Source organism: Orbicella faveolata, unplaced genomic scaffold, assembly GCF_042242905.1.
Source record: "Orbicella faveolata isolate gen_17 unplaced genomic scaffold, um_ofav_v1 contig_35, whole genome shotgun sequence".
NCBI classification, from domain to species: domain Eukaryota; kingdom Metazoa; phylum Cnidaria; class Anthozoa; order Scleractinia; family Merulinidae; genus Orbicella; species Orbicella faveolata.
In genome coordinates, this window is record NW_028301564.1 from 24,134,857 (window position 1) to 24,152,500 (window position 17,644).

Below are 17,644 nucleotides of genomic sequence, written 5' to 3' on the forward strand. Positions count from 1 at the left end.
GGTTATTTATAGACAGTGCCAGTGAGTCTATATCTAACTAGAAACACAATATGTATTGGATCTTTTCACTAAATATAGAGCCAGTATCCGGCTCACGTGTTGTAGATGGCACGCCCAACGAAAGTCCCTACTTGACAGCTTAAACCGATCTGCTGTACACCGTTCACTGCATGTGGTCCAGACGACAAGATTAAAGGGTAAAGCTGGAAAGCGATACAAAATTCTATGCCACTTTTCTCTCAGGCTTTTCAGATCTGTCACAACATGCAGCGGTCCTTGGCGTTATTTACCAAGAAAATATTTAGCTTTTTGACAGCTCATAGTTTTGTTTGTTTTCAAAGTTTTTTGTTTTCCCTATAGTTCACAGATTATAGCCAGCTGCTTCCTCCATAACAATAATCATTTTTAGGAAAACATTTTTCCAAGAAACATAAAACCAGAGGGAAATGTTTAGTAATAAAATGTGACCCTATGCGCCACTTAGACTTCCTGTAAGTGAAGTTTTAAGAAGTCAAATAAATTCGTGAATAATAAATATCTGCTTTATCTCACTGAATTTCCTTTTCCTAAGGTCTATTCCTTTCACTCCCTACGAGTGCCTAGCTAAAATCCTGTGAAAAGGGAATTAAATCCAAATTTTATTATACGCACGTACGTACTCTACTGACCTGTCACCTTTAATAAACAAATGAAAATTAGCTATGTCCAGCATAGACTTGCCGTTACAAGTCGAGCTGCGAAATCGGAACACAAAGAGAGAAAAATCACCTCAAACTCGAGCGCGGAAAGCGCGAGGTAGATGAAACGCAAGCTCTTTTGCGCCCAGACCACCTACAACCGCTCAAGGACTTTGAGAAAGCCATTGAATCGCCCCTAGTCCACTTTTTGAGGATCGAAATTTAACTGTGGAATGTGAGTGTATATTAATTAATTAAGTGTTGGCTTTGTAGAAGGAGGAAAAAGTAAAAACCCTGGAGAAAAACCCTCTAGGAATTAGCTAGAGGATCATCTGCAGACTTACAGACAAACAATAAACAATGCCCACATAGAAACACTGCTCGGCAATATAGTTAATATCTAAGAAGCCAAACACTGGCGAAGCGGAAAGCTTTTTCCTCAAATCTCATGGAGTATCAACCCTGACCCTGACTGTTAAAGATGACAGTTCCTTGACGGAAGTAGTGCTTGGGTTCAGCTCAGCTGAAGGCAGCGTGAAAAAACAAAAAACAACATCCTGTGTCAAAAATACAATATTTATATGTTCAAATGCCACGTCTGATAAGAAATATTTGTTGAATTGTCAGTATTATAATTAAAAATAAATGAGGAACCAGGTTTAAACATATTAAAATAATTAAAACGTTCTCTGTATTAAAATTTAGATTAAAATAAGCTTTCGGCTGCCAACCTGATTTCGTCAAAGGCCGTAGGTTGGCAGCCGAAAGTTTATTTTATCCTACATTTTCAACCAGAGAACGTTTTAACTGTTTTAATATGTCAGTATTTGCTGCGGAGCGAGCGTAGCGAGCGAGCAGCAACATAAACAGGATTTAAGAAGAATATGTAAAAGGGATCCAAATTCTCGAATTCATCACTTTTTACCAGAATGCATCGCATTTAACCAGAATGTACTGCGCCACTTTTTACCAGAGTGCGTTGCGCCACGAACTACAGGAAGACGCCTTTTGGCGTAGATTCCAGTGAGAAAGATTAGTGGTTGTGTTTTGCTCTGATTTACCTGTAAAACGATGTGAAGGAGATTGTGCCTGCTTTCACAACTCTTGCTTTTGTTCTTAATGCATGCAGTATGTGAAAGTTTGTAAATCTGGACGATTAATTGTGCCATCTTAATTTTAAACTTAGTATGTCATTTCTTAGCAGTCTCGCCTACTTGGCCGAATTCTTAAATGAAGAGAAATCGTCGCTCCTAAAGCTCGCAGAATAATTAAAACAAACGAAAACCGTAGAACACGCTAATTTCATATATGCTGCAATCTATTTCTTTTCATCCAAACATGAATTTAAGCTAAAGCTTTAGCATTTTCACACATCGCGATGGACGCGTCCTCGACACAGTCTGTCAACATTCTTGAGACATTTAATGCGTATCAATACAGAATTTATAAGTTAGATTTCTGCTCCTACAACTTCCACATCTTTCGATTTTCGAGATCTGGTAAAGGGAAGATTGATGTGTATCTTTTTATGTTCAAACATGGGTCAGATCACTATATGCTTTTTTGTCACGATCCCTTGTCACACCTCGCCATCCACGTGTCATCATGCATGAAGTTGTAGATGAATCACTGCGTAAAATATGTCACTATCAATAGAATGTGCCGCAGCATTATTATCTTTTAGATACCCTAGTATAGTTACTATTTCCGAATTTTTGCAGCAGAGTTTTAACAAAATTGTGCGAGTTTTGTAATATACCAAATAAAAGAGGAATTGTTAGTGCAAGTGGAATGACGCTGTGAGCAGGTGAAAAGCAACCCCCTCCACCCCTCCCAGCGCAAATTCAACTTCTATACTAAATATAACCTATATTTTTAGCGTCCGTCACGTATTCATAAAGAGATATTTCTTATGTTCCATTTGTTGATATCCTTTGATAGCTTAAAACAATACTATCACGCGCGGTTTTCTTTTCGAGGAAGTTGAAATTTGTTCGTTATCTCAGATGGTTTTAATATATCAGTCAAAAAGACCACAACGAGAGACAATCCGGAAAGATCAGTAGCATAGATTCTTCTAGAAACACGTGAAAGGCTTTACTTTAAAAACCCTTAAACCACATTATTTCGTTTTAATCTTTCATAATCAATCTATCTCCTTAAGAAGGATTAATTCTTTTGAGCAAAAATAACAATACTTCATCCACTTCTACATGATCCTGTTATTGGCTGAAATAAGAAGACGTGTACGCACGCGCCGATTCAAAACGAGGTCTTGCGGGAGGTTAAGTCAACATCACGTATTTGGGTCTTTAAGGTTGTTGCGTTTTTTGTAGTCTATCGCTAAAGTTCAATTCGCGAGAGCTTATTCTAACAATACTGGCAACTATACGGTTTCAGATCTGTTTGCTTTACGTGTGTTCAAACGAGTTAATTCGGGGATGAAAAACGTTCACTGCTCTTGATTAATTCTTTGTTCTAAAATTTGTTTCAGCAGTTCAGATCAATTTCGTGGAAGTTTTAGTAGCAGACTAAAATGTTAGCTTAGCACTTAAGCAGGCGTTGTAATAGAGCCAAAAGTCCCAAAATAAGCATAAAAAAAAGAAAACATGCACTACAATAACAAAGACACGCTTCAGCGTGTTAATCAACTGATGTTAACTTGTGCCAATGGGTACAAATCCAAAATTTCCTGCTTAAACGCAAACATTGCGCCCACGTACATATACCCCATATTGAGCATAATTTTTGCTTAAGCCTAATTTATCATTGCCCTCAGGCAGATGAGAAAATAAAATACCTTGCTTCCATCGTAGTAACGTAGCTGATATTTTTTTCGAGACACTATGATCTCTCGTTTATTTTATTTTTTTTTTTATTTCGAGATTTTTTCCTCCAGCTGAATTACTTTCCACATGTCGTCTTCTTACACGAGACAGAGAGGGCCCTTCAACGGAGAGGTAAGATGGTGTAATCCGAAATGATATGAAATGAGTATTCATGAGATGGGCGATGTCTAAGCTCTTGTAAAGGAATTCACTCTCTCGATTATTGAATTAGTTCTTCAGGAATGGGGAATAGGCGTGATTAAGAAGTAAACACCAAAACAGAAGGGAAGTGCTAAAACTATATCCGGCACTTAAAACTATGTCACATATTTGCTTTCTATTCCAATTGCAGGGTGCTGACAGCTATCCTGCTGTTGTATTATTTTGATAAGACTTTTTAAAATGTCGCCATTTCCTTTGAGGTAGAATATCTCGCGCTATTTATGGTGCATCAGAGCGGGAGCGCGACTTCATAACCCCTTACGGCCCGGGGCAGATGATGGTGATATATCTGGGCACAAATCCAACGGTAAGGCATTAAACGGCTGTGTATTATCGGTTGACACAAATCACGAAAAGTGGGTGTTAAATATCCGTTAAGGCTGCTACCTTTTTGCGTCATTTGACATTTCAACATCAACGCTACCACCAATCGTGAAACTGATAAGTTTTCACACCTGAACCGCAAGCTATGGCTTTACGTTCTGTCTAGTTGAAGCAAAAGTGCCAGATTTCGGCCGGTAATGAAAGCAATGAAATAAGGTATTAAATGACGTGAAGGCCCTGCTATCCTGGAGACAAACGTTTAACGCTCAAAAACACTAGACGAGCTTAAGCCTTAGTATATCATCAACCGACACTTGCCGAGTTCAATCCACGCAGGTATTTGCTTATAGGTGCTGAGAGAGTGCGGCGTTTTGGAACCCAAGGCGAGCTCAGAAACCCAGTCGTGAAGCGCGACTGATATTATTTCAGAGATTTGCGTCCAGTGGTCGTGCCGTTCAGGCGCCAGAAGCAGGAAAGGTTAGCCGTATATAGCAATGCTATCCTGTAGTTTAATGTTCCGTTCGATGCTGTGTCTTCTGCTCAGTTTCCTGTTATTTGGAACCGTGGTGGTTCTTGCTGGCGAAGAGGACTATGATCCCTGTAAAGCCGGTAAGTTTAAATCCATATTTCTTCTGCAGCTCGGTGTTCCTAGATTGCCACGGTTTGTCTGTGAATCAATCCATCTTCGTTTTGATGGGAAATTACGACAATTCGTTTGAGTTCGTGAGCTTTCCTATCACTTAAGTTGTCAGATTAGTAGTCTAAACTAAACATATTTATGTGTGCATTATTCTGTGTGAATTTTGGCTACGCAGTGTTTGACAATGTACTTGGCCTAAAAAGCGATTTAGAATCTTCGAAAGCTAATAGAAAGATCCGCTTTTACAGAATGTAGAGTCATCGAGTTTTCCTTGTTTCAAGAACATCAATCATTTCTTGAGATATGCACGCGTAATACCTATTTTAATACGCGATCTCTCGTTCTCTCCCAGATGGCATTATCCAGGGAGATATTGCAATCTCGTTGAAAGAACTGAGACTCCGTCGGCAGAAAAGGGCAGCCACAGCTTACAGCAAGAGGTTATGGCGAGACGGAGTGATTCCATTCGTGATTGCCGACGGGACTTACACAGGTTAGCCTTGAACCATTGAGTAATGCAGATCTTTCGAAACCTGATCAAACCCCTTCTTGTTAACACTAACATCAAACACCGATCGATCTACTGAAATACAGGGCACAAGTTCAAGTTTAGTCAACTGGTGTGTTTTGATCTTAAACATATGAATGATCTCAACAATGGAAACAGATTTGTTGAAAACATGACATAGAAGAGGGATGTAGACTAGAGTTCGGCCTGACTAATTTAAGAAATTGGGGCTAAAGAATCAATTGCATATCATGCCCCTTATGGCATTTATTAGCCAAATGTATTCAGAGAGGCAGCTTGGAGAAAAGTAGTGTTGGTTTTCCAAATCATAAATAACAGCTCTATCGATTACATCGGCGCTGTTGTTCTTCTTAATCATTTTAACACTTCAGTTTTTGTCATTTAAATAAAGGATGCTAAATTGTTATGAGTAAACATGCCCAAATCTTTTGTGAAATGGTTCCTATAAAAGAGATAGTATCTTCAAATTTATTTTTTCTGGATCTTCTTTCAGTGCCAAAAGCATAAGCATAAACAACACTGTGAAAGGCCTATCAATTTAAATCGTTTATCTTGATGGTTAATCCATCAATTTTGTCACCTTTTATCCTTTAATAAACAACTAATCGCTTTTTCATTCACTGTGACAGCACTGAAAGAATTCGGCAATTATCGGTACGGTATGGTAGATCCTGGTATTAGTTTAGGATATAACTTTATTTGAAGGTAATCTAACGAAAACTGCCCTATATTTATTTGACTAGTCGTGAGCGAGGTGATGGTTACTGTTTACGATTTACCATGCAGAGAGATCTCCATTGCAGACCTTAAAATCAACACTTATTGACCTTCGTTCACTCTAACTAGAGCCCTAAAGGCAGTTAACACGCAAGAGAAGAAACACGCAAAGGACAAGCCATGAAAAACTGAGCTTAAACCACGCAAATACACAGTTGGGAATTGCGATAAAATGTGAAATTATAAATCTGAACTAAGGCTCAGATTAGTCTTCCACGTAGGCCAAAGAGACGACAATGACTCTTGAAGTCTCAGTTATCAGTAAATAATTGTTTTACACACGAGTAATAATTCCTTGGGCACTGCACACATTTTTCTCCTTGTCACGGTCAAAGAAGCAATACGTAACGCATGGCCAGTGGCATCGACATCTGTTTTTCATTCTCGCAACAGAATTTTTACAAATAAATAAAATATAAAACAAATAATAAATAATAAGAAAAAAATCCCATCTTCCGGCATGGGTCAAGTTAAAATTCTCAGGTCCTCAACTTTCCCCACCCCCTTCACTTACAAATATTCTCTCTGTCGACCTTTGTCAGAAATGGAGTTTGCTTTAGTATTTTTAAGCTGAAAAAAGGAAATGGGTTTAATTAATACTACAATAATAACAATTCACAATAGCAGTAATAACATTCTCTATTCTTTGATACGTCATGTTCAATAATCACCTAGGAGCCAGTGAAGCTATCTCTATGAGTTACTAATCCTCAATTAATTTGACAGCTTTTGTTTGCAATTCCATACATACTTCAGTTATAACAAGATGTGAGGCAAGCCTTTAACATTATGCAATATTTTTTGTCTGTCGGTTTATCAAAATCATGAAATCACGACAGGAATTCGATTCCATGAGAAACCGCAAGACCTAGGATTTCCTGGCGTCACTGGTACAGTACATAACGCCACACACGAGAAGAACAGAGACCTTGAAATCGCCAGCCAGAAACGCCACTATCTTTGGAGCGGGTTTTGGGGTTGTTATCCGCTTAAGAGGGATTTCTGTGTCTCTGTTGATTGGCTTATTTAAATTGAAAAGACTAGCACGATCAGAGACGAAAAGGGACAGGAATTACTTCAACACGCCACTTTGCAAGTACTTTCTTCTCTAGTTTTTTTTTTTAAGCAGATTGATCGATGCTTGTTTAAGAGTTGTTTTTCCATGTCAACTCTCTCCCACTGGTGTTCTAACAGTTCTGGTCTTGAGGACTTTCCTGATGACATTGAATGTACTAGTGTCTCGATCAGGAAGACTACTTCACGCATCTCTGTGCATTGATATGGCATGAACTCACAAGCTCTTAGGTTTAAGCTTATCCGTGGGCTAAAGATTTATCTTTTTGCCATCTTTGCATTTGACATGCGATTCTCAAAACCGGGTATCAGCCCTCTATAAAATTATTCCAAACTTTTCTTAGTTGGGATGCTAGATCTTCGTTTCTCAGTGTAATTCAGTGCTTTGGCGAGAGGAGGCACCGCTAGAGACTTGAACTACACTATTTAACGACATTGCAAATGTTACACTGAGTTATAACCGTCACTTCTAAAGATTTATGTTGTAACATACGAAACGTCATGCAAGTTAATACAGTTACGTTTTTTAGACCATGCGCTGTCTGTTTGTAATGTTTGTAACCGCTGTTTGTTTTCTTTCCCTTCTGAAATCAAAATAGCCGAAAAACAACAATATGTAGACCCTGAAACCCTGGATCTGGAGTTGGATGAGCTAAAAAGGGGAAAATGGGAAGGGTAGAGGAGGTTATTCAAATATTGATTTTTTTTTTTACCAGTGCTCTATGGAGACGATGAGATAGACAAAATATCTGAGTTATGATGATGAAACATTCGTTAGCATTTTGGCCGTCCGCCAGTAATCTTGTTATCAAGGAAAAGTAAAAAATGCGGGGAAGATTTTGCAAGAAAGGTTCAACTTCTTTTAGACTCACATTCTGGGTTTCGTTTTTTTCCAGCTACTCAGGCTAAATCTCTGACGCCCTGTTTTGTGCTTAATTCTTTGTTGCAAATTTGAGAGATGTATTCTCTCCTCATACGATATTTTTCACAGATGCACCAGGAATTATCATTTGAACCAGATAAAGTGTGCGTTATTCCAACTTGCAAGTCTTTATCTGGTTCTGCTCTCTAACGTCAAAACAAATATTTCAGTTGGCCATCGTATTATGAGCTCAACTTACTCCTCATCATGCATGGCTGGTTCAGAGATACCAGCGTTCTTACAGGGTCGTACCTCTCTCGCACGGTTCACGAATGGAATAAATAGCGAATCACATTTCATATCGAATTTCATTTTCCCGAACCACGAAATTAACTAAGTAAGGTACTCTTTTTAATAACCTGCTCTTACGCTAAAACTTACGAGGTAACAGATGGACATTTAAGGAAAGCTCTTTGTTACTCGGTAGTTGCCGATGCCTTACGAGACATTACGATAATTGTACAGAGGCCACCTGCGAAGTTTTCAGTCTTAATAAATTTTCCGGAGGACTCGCGTCTCAAAATCACATAGAATAGAGTGGTGAAATCACGAATATCGGTTAATAATTCAAGTTCTCCAAGGGTCACTCAAAACCTTCAAGTCACGGATCGCGAAGAATAATTTTTTAAATTTACTTTTCACGGAAATTAAAATCAGCTAAACAAGCACCACGAGAATACTCCTGTACGACTCTCTTCTTACTTCATAGGTATGCATCAAGAGATGAGCAGATCTGTTTTGTCTTTCTGCGTGAAATTATGATGAGGCTGAGTAAACTGATTCTGAAATTAATAAGACGGTCAATTTTCAAACGTACGTTTTTGCATAGGTAGCCACATGGCTTCAGGTATAATTTGGTATAAATTAACCCGAGTAAATTTTATTAAATGCTAACAAAGTTTCACGAACCCGTAGGGCGAATTTACTTTGTAGTCTTTGAAAAGTTCACAAGTTCTTACCTTACATATTTGGAATCTCACGAGAATAATCGTGCGATTAATAACACACATGATACATTTAAAAAATTCAGTGGGCTTACTTAGGCAGTGTGAACACTGTTCCGAAAATATATTCGCAAAACTTCCCCAGTAATGGCCTGTTTCCGATAATGTTCGAGAATCTTTGTTAATCTTCGAGTGATCTACAATAATCTTCAGATGATCTTTGAAACTCTTTGGAATTCTTCGGAATTATTCGAGGGATCCACGAAGGTAATTAATTCTAAAATGTTCGGGTGATATTCGTAAATTTTCTGAACAGTTCGGGTTTTGCAGAAGTGTTCGAAAAACTTCGGCTGTTTTGGGAGACCTTGGCCAAACTTCGACCGCTTTGAAACATCGATCTCGCGTGACCGTCTGCAGTTAGCAAGTTTCTTCGAACTGTTGTTAGAACTGTTGAAACGTTAGTCAGTAAATCGCGTTTAATTGTCGCACCTCTTTGGGGTTAAAAAACGGTTTTGGTACCTCTTAGAGTCTTTAGCCTCAAAAGGTCCACGGCGGGAGCTTTTGCAATAACTTTTAGGGTATTGAGCCGAAAAAAGTTTGACTGAGATAATGTGTTGTTCGAGATTTGGCACCTCTAAGGGGTGAAAAATTTTTAAAGCCACACCCTCAAAACAGGATCTTGGTACCTCTTAAGGCGGGGGTCTACCTAAATTTAAGTGACGTTTTAGGAAGTTTAAAGAGGGATTAACAGGAAAAAAAACGTTTTGGAACACCACCAGACACTTGAATGCCCCCCGAAAGGGCACCCCAGGTTGCTGGACTGTTTGGTGTACGTCTACCAATTTTTAACTTCAAATTCTAATTTTAAAACAACATCAAATCTTCAAAATTTCCTATTTCCATAAATTTTACTGATCCTTTGAGAAAAACTATTAATCCCCAAATATACCCAAAAATCACCAAAAAAATTTACAAAACAACCCAAAAAGTAGATATGTGGGCCATGGGATGAGTAGAGAGATTTTTGCCTGCTTGAAACGTGAGCAAGATATTTGCGTTAAAACCATAAGACCCAGCCGAAATGCGGCCTTCATGTTAACCCCGCCTTAAATTTTTCTTTTCAAAATTTCTGACGAGCACCCCGTCTTTTTTGTGTGGGAGCACCCTCTCCGCCTCCCCCCCCCCCCCCCCCCCCCCCGCCCCCGAGGGCGTTGCACATGTAGGACCTTGTGGTTCAGGTTACAAAAAGCGTTGCATTCTGTCGAATTCCAATGGAGAATAAACTTGACGTTTATACTATGACATCAATCAAAGTTTGCTCTACCTCTTGTTCATGAACGATGGGAATAATGAGTCATTTCTTGTTGAAAAACTACTGCTAGTAAAACAGCAGTGAACACGAAGTGTCGACAAAGGTCCTTGTTTAATATCAAAGCGGACGTTTCCCACAGTATGGACATCAGGGCCGAGTTTTTCGAAAGCCGGTTAACGCTAAGCCAGGATTAAAAGTTAACCGAAGTATGAATATTTCTTGTATAAAAATGTTTTTCACCGCTCTGAGTGGTTTGAGATTATTGAAACTCAAAACTGAAAGACAAACAAACAATGTAAACAGAAAATCTCACCTAAAAGTTACAAAACTGAAATCAAAATTCTGGCTTATCTTACGTTACCCGGCCCAGGGGCCTGTTTCTCGAAGGTCCTGAAGAGTTTTCGCACCCGGAAAGCCATAGCAAAATCTCAAACCTTACGATTACAGAGCTGTTTTATTCACATATTCTTAATATGAACAGAGGTTCCCTTCATACAAGAAGTTTCAGGCGTATACACCTCTCCGTTTTTAGATACAGATGATCTAAAAATGGCTTTGCCGGCCCGAAAAATTTCCGGGGCTTTCGAGAAACGGGCCCCAGTAGTATTGATAACTCCAAGTTATCATATCTCACCACACGTAAACCGTTAGTGTTAAGGATAATAGCCACAAATCTCTTTCCCCGATGTCTCAGCCTTAACACCTTTTGACTGAAGACCTAAATGAAGGATGAGCGGAACCCACTGTACATGTCGAATGACGTTCTATCGGCGGAAACATTATGGGAGGCTGTCTAAAATGTCACTCTTTGCCTCGGTTATGTGTTAATCCAATAGAACGGGAAGAGGGGATAATTACCTTTACGTATAAATGATTTCGCTGATAATGGAGGAACAATTTTTTGGTCCTTGAAATTCTTGCTAGGTGTTTGCGTATTAATCGCATTTGAACGTTATTTCGATGCCATCATAAGATCTAGAGTGGCCGCGTTTTTTCTTGTATACAAAATATATTTCTAATTTAAATTAATGCATCGCTTTGTTTTCCTTTCTGTGGCGCGAAGGAGAAAGTCTTGGCAGGAACTGTGATAATTCGACAGAGGAATGTCTTTTGTAAAGTAAAGATTGGAAATTGCCATTTATGACGATCTTTTGTGAAACACTTCTACCAAAATTAAGATCGTTACCTCTCGCGCGCACAAATTTGCTTGGGAAAGATTTATGCCAAATGAATTTGAAAAAAAAAAAATGTGAAGGTCAGGAATTATTAAGTGTATGGAATGTAATGCTTAATATTTTTATCACAAAATTAACTACTAACGACTTATATCCTGGAAATATAAGATAGGTATAGTATTAGCGACAAGCTTTAGCAAGTTAAGTCAGTTCAAAAATATAAAAATCCTAGGAACAATCTTAATATTTCCTCTTCCTATCCACTTTTTAAAAACTTGCAGGGGAATGTGCATGCAGGTAGGAATTCTGAGCATCGATTAAATAGGCCATTTCCGAGTTACCTTGTACCTCTGTTTCAAAATGAGTCTCCGCGCAAAACCTTTCATAAGAAAATAAGTTTGATTTGCATGAAAATGAACATGTAGGCGGAACACATTTCTATAAGAATATATAAAGAAAAATGTACAAGGTTTCACACAATCGTAGAAGTGCTCGATGCAAATACATGCAGAGCGGAATACTATAATTAAAGATAGAGACCGTACGGACAGTTACTCGAGTTTCACGCACGAAACGATCATCAAACTGTGCCGTTGGAGGTGGGTGGAATACAATTTAAACTAAGCTCATGGAGGACGGTTGGAGCGATCCTGTTTTTGATTGAATATATAAATATATATTCTCTTATATTCTATAAGTTTCGCACGAAGACTCGTTTTGACACAGAGGGAAATGTCACTTCGGAAGAGGCTTGTCGCAGAGTTTTCAGGAAGTTTATATTTTCTCAAATTGCCGTCTGATAAAACTCTTTGATGGCTTGCTCTAGCCTCGGATATGGAAATCGCCAGGAAATAGCTCGGAGATTACGTTATATTATTTACTTGTACTAATATCCGACAAATTGGCTACCGTGAAACTGCATGACGAGGTTCAAGTTAGGCTAATAGAATCAAATTCTTTCAAGTAGTCAAATTAGTCGCTGTGAGAAAAATTCTACACGTCGTTTTAACAGAAACAGTCAGAATTTATTCGTGCCAGTATTTGATTTGTCCAGAAGAAAATGAAAATGTGATCATGGTCTCTAGATTTGTCTGTAACCATTAACTTGAGCTAATAAAATCGCTGGTGATTGATTCCTTCCAGAACAAGATGAACGCTATTGCCACCTGTATTCGACAGCGCATATGCCCTATCCGGCACGAATTCTGTCATATGGCAGCATTTCTTGACATCGAACAAATTTTTGCTTTGGCGTAGAAATTCATAATTATATGTTTTAAAAGGGTAATTCGATTTTCACTTTTATAATAACGGGATCAAGGGAGAAGTCCAACCAGATCTTGTTAATAACTCTGTCAGTCCATTAACAGACAGCGCTGATTGATTTCTTCGCTTCGTTGCCAGAAAAAAAGAAAAATGTCTAATTGACCTAGTCTAATTAACCTAATTTTGGCTTCATGCTTCGAACGAAAGCAGTTTCCTGAAAAAGGAGTTCTCAGGATATTTAATTAAGTAAGGCTGATCCGCTGTTGCGGTTAACAGATAGCAACGTAATTAGCTTTTTCAGGAAACGCCTTCAGGACGTTGTTGACATGCCCCCATTTGTAGCAAAAGGACGACTGGTAAATTTCCCTACGTTTCCCAAAACTGAACCATGCATTTGTTTTAAACATAACGTTTTCGCTATTAAATGTCATTTATTAAAATATACATTTTGCAGTAAGTTCTTGGGCTCTCCTCTTTGTCTATAATATCTTTAGAAAAGGCAGAATAATCATATACTTATCACATTTTGAACACCAGAGTAATTAAAGCAATTTCCAGTATGTTCTACTATTCCTTTACGATAGATTCATGTTATTGTCTCGATGCCATCTTCAGAAAACAAGGATTTTTTGCGGCTTGATAGCGTAATTAATGTGAACAATGGTTCCACTAATCGATTGATTCAAGGGGTTGGGAATACTTGTACAACTTCATTTAATCACTAGTTATGTAAGTTATTTCCCGCTGATCTATTAGTGGACGTTTAATTAATGGCAATTTGTCATCATGTGGTTCTTGTGGCGAATTACATACTTACATTCCTGAAGCCATTTTGTAAAGTTATGTTCTCCATTTGCCAACAAAAACAAGGCGTATCGAACATGACAGCTGGAATGTTTCTCTTAAGGTTTCCTTTCAAGATGCAGATGGAAATTGTTGTCGGGTTTGTGGAATGCCGTCTTGATCTCAGTATTCTCGCAAAACGCAAAGGCAAGTACAATAAATATTCTCACCTGCGACGGAGTTTGTTTCGGGTGTGAGCACAGCCGTGAGATTTGATCGAGCCTAGATCTCTTATTCCAAAACATAATATTTCCTTCAGCTGGGTCTGTCTCAAAACTTAAATTAAATTATATATGTACGTATTGGGTTGAGCTGACCTCGAGAAATAAAATGCCAGCCATGTTCTATAATACAATGCTCTGTCAAGTTCCAAATCCACACCTTTACGACAAGGTGCCTTATAAATAAAGTTAGTACGCGCGCTGTGATTGGTCAATTGGCTTTGTTGCCAAACTGTTTCGCGATTTATCGACAAGTGTTCTTAACTTTTATTGCAAGTGAAAGTTTAAACTTTCTTACACTCAAAATGGTGTAATAAAGCGTGCTAACGACTTAAAAACAGTTTCAAACTGACTCGTTTTGCTTTCGAGGTGCGTCAGAAATTTGAAGCCTTTCCGAGTCCGCGTGAATAGAAATCGTTTCCGAACCCGTCAGGCACACAGTAGCGATATAATAAATATCTTACTAACTTAATCTTCTCGGTCCGTACTGTAAGTTACGGATGCTCGTTTTTTCCCCTTCGATTTATGACCCGCGCGCTTCGCGCTTGGGCCACAAATCGAAGGGGAAAACACTCGGTCCGTAACTTACAGTACGGACCTCGAACTCGGTTAGTGAGAGGTATGTATTTTCCCAGACACTAAGTCAACTGTTCGTTCTCACTTTTCACACGGTTACTCTGTCTGTTCCCAAGGGTTTTACGGCCGCTAATGATTTAGTCCGAAGAAGGCTAGGCTTCGAATTAAGATTGAATACCGATCAAACGGTAATCCTCGAATTAGCGCCCGGGGCGCTTATTTCAAATTTAGGAGAAGACGAGGGAGTCGCGGGACGCTTATTCGAAGGGGGCACTTAAGGTGGCCGAACACAGTTTTCGCGCGCGCTTTTGCTGATGCAATTGAGCGCGCGCACAAGGATTACAAAGAGCGATCATTTTATTTACTCAACACCCGCACTATCTGTGCTATTTTTTCTCTATTATTGAACGCAGTGTATCGATGGCTTTAGTCTTTTATTACAAAGATATGTTAGAAAAGGTAACGACGCAAAGAAACCAGCAATTCTCAGCTTTCTCTTTGTTACCGAAAGAACCCAGTTAAATGCAGCGCATGCGCAGTTGCTCGAAAAATTGAGACCGATTGCTTTTACAGAAACTTGCGGATTTCTGACGATCCAGTCGTTAGAATTTCAAGAAATTTGGCAAAAAAATAGTTCAGAAACCACGTGAATGATCTATCGCAAAAAAATCTGAATTTTGACATAGGGAATTTTTAATAATACAGAGCATGCGGTGAAAACGATTTACGGCGAATTACGAAAATCGCCTATGTCAAAATTTTATTAGAACAGTGTTGACAGAAGGGATTTAATGTCAATTCGTAGTGGGCAAAAGATGAAAAAAATCTAACGACTGGATTTTTTTTAAATAAACAAAAACCATTTTTTAAGCCCTGTTTTTAACCAGCCCCGTTGCCATGGCAACAGCACACACCTTAGCCAAAATGCGAGAATAAACTTTTCTGTGGTTAACCTTGACTCTTGCAAAAAACGAGCGTCAAAGCATAAATAGCTTAAAAGTAATGGTGAATTAGGCATAGGCTCTTGAAAACTGTGTTCGGCCACCTTAATCGAGGCCAAATCGCGGCCTGACATGATCATTTTTTTTTTTTTAAGTTTAAATTGTGGCACCGTTAGTACTTGTAATTTTTTTCCAAACTTAACGTGTTCACAAACTGAAACAATGCACAAATGTAATACTACACGACGAAAGCTATACATCCTTTGTTGTCTCATTACTCGTCGAAAAAAATGGAAGGAGGGGATGGGGCGCTTATTCGAGAGGGGGGGGGGGGGGCGCTAATTCGGAGATTTACGGTAAATGCTTTATTACAAATTGCCAGTTTGTTTTTTTAATAGTCGGTCGACAGGGTTAAGCACACAATTTACAATGCCCCGTTTGTCACGCCACAAAGATGTATGATGTACTATAATATTATTTTAGAAGTGGCTACTATAGACCCTTCGCATAAATGGGCCCTGAATTTACTTTATACATCCTAAGCCTCGCACTGATGTTTCCAGACAAAGCAATTTTCACATGAATGTGTCGCCTAAGATGTACAAGTATTGTTATTCAAATAAGGGCGACATTTACGAACGGGTCTACAACTTCCCTCTTGTGCAAGTGCTTTGCTCTCACAATGCCCTTCTCCACCTGGGACTGATAAATGGGTAGGAATTGTTAGGAACCCTGACAGAATTCTGGCAACCAGCAATGGATCAGTATCGAAACAAGGGCGAGAAGTTGAGGAGTTGCCAGCCACAAGCCTTATATTTATATATGTATTTTTTTTTTACTTTGCAGGCGATCAGAAAGCCACTATTATTCAAGCCATGCGTCACTGGGAAAATTTTACATGTTTGTCATTCGTTGAGCGCACGATAGAGAAAGACTACATCTACTTTCACAAGGGACGCTGTGGGTAGGTGAAGTGTTTTTTGTGTCAGTTGTATCGGTCAGGCATTAAATCACTTTCACCAATCGTCGATGGGATAACGAACTTATCCAAATAGACAAGTGGGCGTCTTCCGTGTTGATTCACGTCATCCCGAGAGCATCATTATCTCATACGAGAACGGAATATGAACTCGGAATGGTGAAACTGCTAAGGGGTGATTCAGCTAATATTCCGTGAAAAAGTGCTGCCCATGTATCTATCACTAGCTCATGACGTTTATACAACTTTAAGAACATTATTGAATTTTTATAAAATGATACTGTATTGCCTAATCCATACAAACATGCCCAGCTATGTACAGGCTAAAACCATCACCATACTGCTAATCGAAGTGACCTTCTCTATAAGCCTGGTGGTTTTCTGGGGTCTCCTCGCCCTTTTTAGATACTGTAAGTAATTGTGAAACTGATTTGGATTGAATTATATATTTCCTATTTACGCTTCTTGTAGCTGCTGTTCCTACGTTGGACGGAAGGGGAATGGGCGCCAGGGGATTTCTGTGGGAAAGAACTGCGACAAATTTGGGATTGTAGTGCACGAGATTGGTCACACTGTCGGATTTTGGCACGAACATACTCGGCCTGACAGGGGTGAATTTGTTACGATTGTCAAGGACAATATTAAGAAAGGTGCGTGAAACATTTAAGTGATTCGTTTTTCCTACACTTACCCAACGTAGTGGTCACCCAATCTCGTTCCCAGAGTCTTCGTTACTCTTGACCAGCGGTCGGAAAACGAGAGCTCTGGGAGCAACCATTTCAGGCATGCGCCATAGATGCAGACTGCGCAATGAAACCGGATAGGCAGAATCACCAGAATACGGTTATTTCAAAATGGTTGCTCCCAGAGCTCTCGTTTTCCGACCGCTGGTCAAGGGGAACGAAGACTCTCGGAACGAGATTGAGTGGTCACCATGAAGGCTACAAAGTAGGTGATCTATCGGCTTGTCATACAGTCGTTCCTCTTTCAATAGGGAGAAGGGAGGCGGAATGCAGTCTGGCCTGCATTGCAGGCGTATTTCAGCTAGCAGAGCGCATTTTTATCAAGCGAGCGTTAAGTTGGATTCAAACTCGAAGAGGCTGGGAGAGACGAAGAGGTGTCGAAGGGAGTAGGAGTGAGAGCGAAACCAAAATGGCAGCGAATCTGCTACTCGATCGCGAGCTAATACCGATAACTCGCGAGCACTGCAAGCTACAGTAGCCAAGAGTAATTTGCTTTAATTAACAATTAGATTATGAGCTCGAGATTTCTATGAGGTGATAGTTGATGAGGCCGAATCAACTATCGCCTCATAGAAATCGAGAGCGATTGTTTTAGTAGAATTCTAACCTAAATTAAAATAATGGTTTCCAAATATTTTTCGATGCATTATT

The 17,644-nt window shown here is 39.2% G+C and overlaps 1 protein-coding gene across 2 annotated transcripts in view; it reads left to right on the forward strand.

Annotated features, from left to right (window-relative positions):
- Positions 1 to 757: 757 nt before the first annotated feature.
- LOC110065317 (tolloid-like protein 1) overlaps positions 758 to 17,644 on the forward strand; it is a 28,271-nt gene continuing 11,384 nt past the window's right edge. The window contains exons 1-6 of one of the 2 annotated variants that reach the window (XM_020772444.2): positions 758 to 912; positions 3,563 to 4,034; positions 4,402 to 4,660; positions 5,044 to 5,184; positions 16,118 to 16,235; positions 16,722 to 16,900. In XM_020772444.2, the coding sequence (XP_020628103.1) occupies positions 4,546 to 4,660; positions 5,044 to 5,184; positions 16,118 to 16,235; positions 16,722 to 16,900 (553 nt within the window). In that variant the 5' untranslated portion in view covers positions 758 to 912; positions 3,563 to 4,034; positions 4,402 to 4,545. Of the gene's footprint in view, positions 913 to 3,562; positions 4,035 to 4,073; positions 4,661 to 5,043; positions 5,185 to 16,117; positions 16,236 to 16,721; positions 16,901 to 17,644 lie in introns of those variants that run through there. The other variant, XM_089273759.1, reaches the window with a different exon arrangement.